Source organism: Aedes albopictus, chromosome 3, assembly GCF_035046485.1.
Source record: "Aedes albopictus strain Foshan chromosome 3, AalbF5, whole genome shotgun sequence".
Taxonomy (NCBI): Eukaryota; Metazoa; Arthropoda; class Insecta; order Diptera; family Culicidae; genus Aedes; species Aedes albopictus.
The window spans coordinates 429,236,296-429,246,418 of NC_085138.1; the positions used below are offsets into that span (position 1 = coordinate 429,236,296).

A 10,123-nucleotide genomic window follows, 5' to 3' on the forward strand; every position below is an offset into this window, starting at 1 on the left:
AAAACATTTGACTTATCTGAATTTTTTTTATAAGAAAGAAAGTTAAAGCGGATTTAATTTTCAAGTGAGAATTTCTAAACATTATACGATTTTGACATATTTGCATTACCTTTTCTATATTATGGATGGCCGTTTTGTTACTTACGTTTCAAATATATTTATATTAAGATGTATTGGAGGCTTTTCAAGTAAACAAAAATCACTTTCATAAATTTTCATACGATGTCAAAAATTTTGCTTTGGTTGTATATATTGAAAAAAATATTTCAATCGCTTTAACTTTCCTTCTTGTGTAAAAAATTCAGTTGAGTCAAATGTTTTTCAAAGATCAAGATATTAATAATGAATGTTCAAAGTTTCGTTAAATTACGTTAACTATACCCTGAGATATAACACTTTTAAAAATAGCTCTCAGAAAAGAAGCATTTTGCTGAAATTGCTCTAACTTAATGTAGGGTTAGCCGGCAAAGCCCAATTTTGTACAAATTATAGTTTAGCTGGGACAAATCGCAGTGAAAATTTGAGAATTTTTGATGAACCATAATAACCAAAAAGTTATAGCTCATTGAAAATTTTTTGAGACGAATAAAATTTGCCTATCTCAAACATTTTGTCTACCCCCTGTATAAATATATATATATATATATATATATATATATATATATATATATATTTTTCTTTATTATCGAGATTTTCAGCCCTTGGCTATATATAATATATATATATATATATATATATATATATATATATATATATATATCTTAAGTGATTTCTTCCCAGTAATGTAGCTATTTGGATGCGAATGAGACATTTTAGGAAATATATTTCGAATATACACATTTTGCACACATTTTTATTTGAAAAATAACATACTATAATATACTTAAAAATGCAATTTCGAAATAGGTTGACGCGTATACTCCGTTGTTGTGTCTCGCATGAGACTCCACACATAATCACCCATCATTTTCGATGTTGCTTGGCACTGATATCGTTGCTCCATATGTTTTATATCTTGATGAAAACGTTCGCCTTGTTCCTCTGAGTATACACCCATATTTTCTTTAAATTTATCCAAATGAGAATGAAGAATGTGCACCTTTAGTGACATTCGACCCCATGGTTTCAAAATTTTTCATCAGTTCATGTACTATGGCCTCATATCTTGGATCACGATTATTCCCTAAAAATCCTTGAACTATATCTCGAAAGCTTTTCCAGGCTGCCTTTTCTTTCTCATTCAATAATTTCGGAAACGATTCCGATTTTATAAGTTTTTTTACTTGTGGTCCTGTAAAAACACCGGCAGTTATTTTTGCCTCGGAAAGTTTCGGAAACAGTTTTGTTATAAACTTAAATGATTCCGAATCCTTATTCAATGCTTTCACGAATTGCTTAATCAAACCAAGTTTTATATGAAGAGGTGGCATTAAAATTTTTTCCATGTTCACTACTGGATCGTTTTTAACATTTTTTTCGCCGATTTTGTATTGGGCTCTGATTTCCCAATTTTTAATTTTATAGTGGTTCTCTGTGTCTCTGCTGTCCCACAGGCACAGGAAACAAGGGAATTTAGTATACCCTCCTTGTAATCCAATTAGGAAACCAATCATTTTAAAGTCGCCTATTACCTCCCAACCAAATTTTTCATACTGAATTTTGTTGAATAACAATTTTGTTGTGGCATAACTTTCTTTCAGGAGAATGGAGTGTGCAATGGGTAGAGATGGGTACTGCTCGCTTTTTACGCGGTTGTGCAGTAGCACAACCTTCAAACTTTTTGAAGAGCCATCAATAAAGAGCCGCCAGTCTCTTACAATCAATGGAATGCCGATTTCAGAAAATAGACCTGCAAAAAAAGAGATACAGTTTTCTTCGTTTTGATGCTGTTGTCATCCGAATAGATAGAAATACCCACCCTCGATATCTCTACAAAAGCAAATTCCATCTTCGCTGGTGTAATAGGAGGAAAACTCTTCATCGCGAGTTCTCTGGGATGTTATTCTGACGGATTCATCCAGCAAACTCCATTGCTTCAGCCTAGATAACAATAATTCGCTTTTGTTTTTAGGGAGTGCAAGGTCACGAATCAAATCATTTATTTCCGTTTGATTCGGATAATGTGGAATATTGAGCACTCCTCCTTGAAGTTGTAAAGACTCACTACTTGGGACAGAACTTCCACTAACTGTCGATATTGTAGTGGTACTAACAGCCGTTTCACAGGTACGTTGAGGTATGGGGCGTTCAGCGGAATGTGGAATTGGCGCACGTGATGAAGGGATATCAGGGTAAGTTGACTTTTTTTGACCACTAGCCAAATTCACAACACAAAAATAACAGTCGGTTTGATGATTTGAAGGTGAATGCCAAATCCGAGGCACAGCAAATTCCATTAATCTGTTTTCTCCTTGGTACCAACCTGAAATTTGTTTGAATATTTGTATTTGAATAATTGAGAATTTAAAAGGAATCAATAAATAGTAAATATAACATAAACATTCTGCTAACAGTTTTTGATGGTATAAAAATTGTACAAGATTTTGTTATGACAAGTATGAAATAGTTTTCATTCTTTCCTGAGTAAATCTATAATACAACACATAGAAATATTTAAAAATGGTAATGCTGCTCAGAGAAGATTTAAGTTTTACAAATTTCTAAAATGACTAATAAATAATACCTTTTCTCCCAAAAATATTTCAAACCTGAAGTGCTTATCTTGATATACCATATTGCGTTGAAAATACATGTTTTACCATACTAAAGTTTTACGATACTTGATACATTTTGTATTCATCCAAATAAAATGTGGGTCATTCCATGTCAAATCGACAAATTTTTCATATGTTTTTGCCACTAATCTTTCAAATACTAATTTATATATTCTAGTTGAATAGAGCCTGCCTTAAAAAACTCTCAGCTCGATTTCTAACACTCGGAGATCATTCGTTCAATCCACAACAAAATTTGAATTTTTAATTATTTTTGAAAAAATCTCGTAAAACGCAATATGCATTCACTCATATCTGGTCAGCCAGAAGTCACTCTGTTTATCTTTTTATGTCCCTAAAAAGCTTTTTCTGCGTAGAATCTGATAGAAATAATCACAACACGGATTTCTTGAAATTTATCTATCATTTATGTGTTTTAATCCTATTTTGAAAGATTTCTCAAAAACACCCCTCTTTTTTGTCGATTTTTTAATTTTAAAAGATTTTTTTGACAGTTTCCCATCTTTTCCGCTTCTTTGTACAGAGTAATATTTGTATTAACAACGATAGACAATTTTAAAGTAGTGCTTCGAGTATTTAGGGAAATGTGAACCTACAGTATGACATTCATTGGTTAATATTATTATCGTCATGTATTACATATATTATATCACCTATCGAGCATATCATTCGTAATAGTAAAAAAACTAAATTACATAAACATTTAATCAATATAATTAATATACTACCCTAAACAAGTTTGATATTGTTGTGGGATTGAATTTTCAACTTACTAGACCAACATGTGAGAGGAGCACCTGTTGGTCTAGACTCTAGATTTTATCAAAAATTCACTCTAATACATGACAAATGTTTAGTCTTTGAAATCACCATAAAGAAATGTTTTCCATCCTCCACCCAACCATTCGAACAAACGCTCTAGTCGTAATTGTACATTGATTCTCCTCTGAGCTACACTGCCTGTAATCGCTGAACAGTCCCAACGGACTCCTATAATGAACTGGCATAGATAGAACAATGATAAACAATAATAAGATGTTGTGCTTATAGTTCTACCGTAGATAAAGTAGAAATAAAAGTCAGTATTGTGAACTATCTGTTTCAATTGAGGGGCCCCCAGATACATAGTGGCTTAAGTGACATTTTGGTCAATTTTTAGTTGATTATAGACAAATATTCATCAGACTTCATGCTTTTCAGCACTATTTTTAGATGTAACGTCAACTAGAAAAAACAGTAATTGGGAGAAAATTTAGTTAATTTTGGAACTCTTAAACAATTTGTATTGGAAGAAAAACTTTTGAGCTTAGTGGGTTTTGCGCAGAGTTTGGTGCCTACACGGTACAGTTCCTACCTTTCAACATGGTGCTCCCAGTTTAGTCCTACTGAAGGCAAAGTTTCAACTGTTGTTTTGTCTTTTTTGTACTTTTTTTCAGGAGTGAGCACCCATGATGTTAAAATGAACTGAATTAATCGGTGCCGTAACAGTCTGTTTACGGTTAGGATAAATTTAGGCGCGTAAGATTTTTAATGGTACGCTGATCCTATAACTTTTCTCTAATAACGAAGATTTCTTCATGATGAAAATATTTATATTTATATTGTTTTTTATTTATTGGTCTGTTTTTTAGACTACTGTCATCTATATATGTAAGGGATTCTGATTTTGAAACAGTTAAACGCAATAAATGACTATTATAAGTAAACAACTGAATATTATTCAATAGGAGCTAATTTTTCTGATAACTCGAAACCCAACTTTTACAATATCCCACGAAGGTTATACTTATTTTACTCTGTACAAATAAGCGAAAAAAGTGGGAAACTCTCAGAAAAATCTTTTAAAATTGAAAAATCGAGAAATAAAAGGGGTGTTCTTGAGATATCTATCAAAATCGGATTAAAACGTATAAATTTGAGAGAAATGTCAGGAAAACCATATTGAGATTATTTTTATCAGATTCTACACAGAAAAACCTTTTTAGAGACATAAAAAGATAAGCGGTATGATTCCTGGCTGATCAGAAATCAGTAAATACGTAATGCGATTTACGGATTTTTTTCAAAAATAATCAAAATTTAAAAATAGTGTGTAGGTTGAACGGATAATCTCCGAGTGTTACAAATCGAGCTGAGGCCATTATAAGCCATTTCCGACCTGCTGAAATTACTTTGAACATTACTTGGAATATCATGTGCCAATCGATTTGTCGATTTGGTATGGAATGACCCATGTTACATTTCATTTTATTCCTCTTTCATACAATAATTCTCTTTCATTGAAACATCACCCTGGTGGTTTTCTTCGGAACTCCAGTGGCAATCACTTTACACCCACCGAAATCTCTGGGTTGCCTTTCAATTAATTTTGCTGAGTTTAGGATGGAAGTTAGCTTTACCTGAAACTTATCACAACCAAAAAATCGGCCCAATCAAATACAAGGCAGCTAAAAATTTGCGGTGTGCAGAACATCAAAGTTACTTTAGGAATTCAATTGCATTCATCTTCAAAGTGTATACAGTCGAAACTAAGTATGTAAAATTTTCTAAGAAATCTCAGGAAGAATTCCTCAACAATTCTCTAGTAGCACTCAAGAAGACATTTCTGTGAAAGATTAAAAATTATCTTAAAAAAAAAATAAAGACATATATGAGAGAATTAAAAAAATGGCTGCCTTGTAAAAACCGAGAGCATGCATCTTGACTTCTTTGTGGTATTGTTGGAAAATACATTAGAAGTAGGGTAGATGATGATGAATGGGCCAGTCCAAAAACTGATCATGGTTGGACCAATTTTGAAAACCCAAAATAATGTATTGTTTTCTTAAAAACTCAAACTACACTCTCACTAATGACAAAATATGACTCTTTCTTCATTGAAATCACATCGGTTTTAATTAAATTACCGCCAAATATTTAAATTATTAATGGTTTTAGAAAGGCTTTCTAGAAGCCCTAGTGGAGCACCAAAAATGCTCAGTTTGTAGCATCGAGAACATAGAAATTCTTTTTCATTTCCTGATCTTTTTTCGTTATTCTATTGCAAAAATATCTAACCTTCTTTGGCGGTTGACCGACATTTGTCCGAAAACCAGTACCCCGAAAGAAGTTTCTCCGAAAGTTTTTCCCTCGAAAAACGATTCCCCGAATGAACCGTTTCCCCGAATGGACCGTTTCCCCGAAATATTTTTGAATGCAGTTTATTTATGAAAATACCGAAACGGTGTAATCTTGGTTGGACCAAACCATTACACCGTTGGTTACTAGGTCCGGCTTAGTTTGTTTACAGTTTTCTTTGCGCGCGATGTCAATTTCAAAACGTTCGTCGGTCTCAAAATGAAGTGGAAGAGTTTTGAAATTGCAAATATTTGATCTCTACGTACATTATATCAAATAACAGAGCCTTTGCCATCGCGCCCCGACCGTATGGATAGCTGCTCGTCCTGAAATTCGCCCAGTACACCGAGGCTCCCGAAGTTTCATCATTTTAATATCATATCCGGATTCCGTGCGCGGTATCTGCGGCCCGCTACCGATCGTTTGGCCAACCGAAAGCCTCGTACATTAATTGGTTATCACTTCTTGCAACACCGATTCGTTTCGGAACGACAATGCTGACCTGAAGTCCAATTTTCGCTGCGATTCACAAGGAATAAGAAAAGGTTAGTCGAAAAAATGTCTTCATGTTTCGTTGGTTCATCCATGATCATTTATTTGGTCCAACCATAAGCAGCAATGGTCCACCAAGATCAGAATCTTTTGCTCATAAAAGTTAATTTATAAAATAAATGTGCTAGTTATTTCATGCTTCTATGTCGTTTTTTGAAAATTAGATGAGTAAAGCTTTCAGCGAATCACAACTTGGCTGTATAAAATTGGCTACTTTATATATAAAAGAGGCTTCTATTATGACTAAGTGTTGGAATCAACGAAATTGGTCCATTCATCATCATAGACCCAACTACTGTTTTGTTTTTGGTTCAAATACCAGAAATTTTTCGAGTGAAATAAAAACAGATTTCTGACACAACCATTTGTTAGAAAAAGCAGTAAAACGTAAACATATGAATAAGTTATAGAACGTCTATTCTGCCCTTTTAAGCATATCTGAACTATGTTGAATTCAATGCAAGTAGCATTTTTCTCAGTTACAAAGCCATTTAAAATTAATTGGATTTTTGTTTTCATCAGGTTTCATAGCTTAATATAGCACAATAACGTTATGTATCTTTCTGACATTGATTTTAAAATATTGTTTTTGTTAGAGCGAATGGGTCAACCTCGTTGAAAAACAACATGGTACAGATACGCTTAGAATGGCAGTATTGTATAGATAAAAAAATCATTCTAAATTAAATACTGTACCATGCAACCGTCTTGTGCAATTATGACAGGCATAATGTGGCACCCACTGTTTATCTTGATGTTCGACTTCGATGTTGAAATATTGCTTGTATGCTTCATATAACTTGGTATCTTTTCGCAATGTATGTTTGGTTGTTGTCCTGGTAATAAAGTAACCACAAATGTAACAAAAATCATCTGGATGATGATTGCAGTCATCAGATCGCCAAAGCATCTGAAAAAGTGAACAGAAATTTAGCTAAAGCTTTTCAAGCACATTTAGTAATTTACCTCTGGTTTGCCATTGTCAACAGGCCGTAATTTCTGATTAACACTTGATGCAACGTTTTCTGAAGTATGATCGACGATCTGTTCAGCTGCTGCCACTTGTTGTTCTTCCATATCTGAAGTTGAAACCCTTCGAGCATCACCAGTTGCAGAGACATTTGTGCGACTTAGACCAGATCCGCTTGGTCCAGCATACAGGGTTGGAGCTTGTGATGAAGGAATATTTGGATAAATATTTAAGTTCCTCCCGCGAAAGATTTTTGCCAAACAAAAATAACAGTCATTTTGATGGCTAGTTGGCTGACTCCAAATTCTTGGCCTGTCAAATTTCAACCTTGCTGATCTATCTTTTGCTGGTTCTTTGAAGAGAAAACATATTATATTTTTTTTTGTTTCTATTGAAAAATAAGCTAGAAAGCTCAAATGCGGTATCAAAATTTCAACAGGGCATAATTGCTTTCTGTCGGAGACCCTGTGGTCCCCAGAACTTGTTCCGTGTCCACCGGGTGCCCAGCATTGGGTAAAACTATAGTTTTTGGTTCTATTGGATTACACACGGAATTGTGCAAATTTTGAGGTGTCGCATGATGGGGCTCTTTCACCATCGAAAATTGACCATTTCTGTCAGATACCCTGTGGTCCCCTGAACCTGTTCCGTGGCCACCGGGTGCCCAGCATTGGGTAGAACAATAATTTTTGGTTCTACTGGATTACACACGGAATTATGCAAATTTTGAGGTGTCGCATGACGGGGTTCTTTTATCATCGAAAATTGACCATTTCTGCCAGATACCCTGGGGTCCCCTGAACCTGTTCCGTGGCCACCGGGTGTCCAGCATTGGGTAAATCTATAATTTTTGGTTCTATTGGATTACACACGGAATTGTGCAAATTTTGAGGTGTCGCATGATGGGGTTCTTTCATCATCGAAAATTGACCATTTCTGCCAGTTACCCTGGGGTCCCCTGAACCTGTTCCGTGGCCTCCGGGTGCCCAGCGTTGGGTAAAACTATAATTTCTGGTTCTACTAGACTACACACGGAATTGTGCAAATTTTGAGGTGTCGCATGATGGGGTTATTTTGGAATCAAAAATTGGCCATTTCTGTCGGAGACCCTGTGGTCCCCAGAACTTGTTCCGTGTCCACCGGGGGGGGGGGCATTTACCCAGCATTGGGTAAAACTATAATTTTTGGTTCTACTGGATTACACACGGAATTATGCAAATTTTGAGGTGTCGCATGATGGGGTTCTTTTATCATCGAAAATTGACCATTTCTGCCAGATACCCTGGGGTCCCCTGAACCTGTTTCATGGCCACCGGGTGTCCAGCATTGGGTAAATCTATAATTTTTGGTTCTATTGGATTACACACGGAATTATGCAAATTTTGAGGTGTCGCATGATGGGGTTCTTTCATCATCGAAAATTGACCATTTCTGCCAGATACCCTGGGGTCCCCTGAACCTGTTCCGTGGCCTCCGGGTGCCCAGCGTTGGGTAAAACTAAAATTTTTGGTTCTACTAGACTACACACGGAATTGTGCAAATTTTGAGGTGTCGCATGATGGGGTTATTTTGGAATCAAAAATTGGCCATTTCTGTCGGAGACCCTGTGGTCCCCAGAACTTGTTCCGTGTCCACCGGGTGCCCAGCATTGGGTAAAACTATAATTTTTGGTTCTACTGGATTACACACGGAATTATGCAAATTTTGAGGTGTCGCATGATGGGGTTCTTTTATCATCAAAAATTGACCATTTCTGCCAGATACCCTGGGGTCCCCTGAACCTGTTTCATGGCCACCGGGTGTCCAGCATTGGGTAAATCTATAATTTTTGGTTCTATTGGATTACACACGGAATTATGCAAATTTTGAGGTGTCGCATGATGGGGTTCTTTCATCATCGAAAATTGACCATTTCTGCCAGATACCCTGGGGTCCCCTGAACCTGTTCCGTGGCCTCCGGGTGCCCAGCGTTGGGTAAAACTAAAATTTTTGGTTCTACTAGACTACACACGGAATTGTGCAAATTTTGAGGTGTCGCATGATGGGGTTATTTTGGAATCAAAAATTGGCCATTTCTGTCGGAGACCCTGTGGTCCTCAGAACTTGTTCCGTGTCCACCGGGTGCCCAGCATTGGGTAAAACTATAATTTTTGGTTCTATTGGATTACACACGGAATTATGCAAATTTTGAGGTGTCGCATGATGGGGTTCTTTTATCATCGAAAATTTACCATTTCTGCCAGATACCCTGGGGTCCCCTGAACCTGTTCCATGGCCACCGGGTGTCCAGCATTGGGTAAATCTATAATTTTTGGTTCTATTGGATTACACACGGAATTATGCAAATTTTGAGGTGTCGCATGATGGGGTTCTTTTATCATCGAAAATTGACCATTTCTGCCAGATACCCTGGGGTCCCCTGAACCTGTTCCATGGCCACCGGGTGTCCAGCATTGGGTAAATCTATAATTTTTGGTTCTATTGGATTACACACGGAATTATGCAAATTTTGAGGTGTCGCATGATGGGGTTCTTTCATCATCGAAAATTGACCATTTCTGCCAGATACCCTGGGGTCCCCTGAACCTGTTCCGTGGCCTCCGGGTGCCCAGCGTTGGGTAAAACTAAAATTTTTGGTTCTTCTAGACTACACACGGAATTGTGCAAATTTTGAGGTGTCGCATGATGGGGTTATTTTGGAATCAAAAATTGGCCATTTCTGTCGGAGACCCTGTGGTCCCCAGAACTT

The 10,123-nt window shown here is 36.3% G+C and overlaps 1 protein-coding gene across 2 annotated transcripts; it reads right to left on the reverse strand.

Moving 5' to 3' along the window:
• Positions 1-797: 797 nt before the first annotated feature.
• On the reverse strand, positions 798-7,832 carry LOC109408685 (uncharacterized). Of its 2 annotated transcripts, XM_019682050.3 has the most exons (4): positions 7,371-7,831; positions 7,101-7,314; positions 1,919-2,422; positions 798-1,849 (listed from the first exon to the last, which is right to left on the reverse strand). In XM_019682050.3, exons 1-4 carry the CDS (start codon positions 7,479-7,481, stop codon positions 1,071-1,073), a joined length of 1,608 nt encoding a protein of 535 aa, XP_019537595.2. In that variant the 5' UTR covers positions 7,482-7,831; the 3' UTR covers positions 798-1,070. The 2 variants fall into 2 exon arrangements, with proteins under 2 accessions (XP_019537595.2, XP_029731713.1); XM_029875853.2 differs by having other exon boundaries at positions 798-2,422; positions 7,371-7,832.
• Between the last annotated feature and the right edge of the window lie 2,291 nt (positions 7,833-10,123).

Coding starts and splice junctions, on each gene's coding strand:
- LOC109408685 (XM_019682050.3), bottom strand. CDS start 7,481: ATGGAAGAACAACAAGTGGCAGCAGCTGAACAGATCGTCGATCATACT. Junction 7,315..7,370: donor TTGACAATGGCAAACCAGAG/GTAAATTACTAA, acceptor TCACTTTTTCAG/ATGCTTTGGCGATCTGATGA. Junction 2,423..7,100: donor TTGCACAAGACGGTTGCATG/GTACAGTATTTA, acceptor AACAAATTTCAG/GTTGGTACCAAGGAGAAAAC.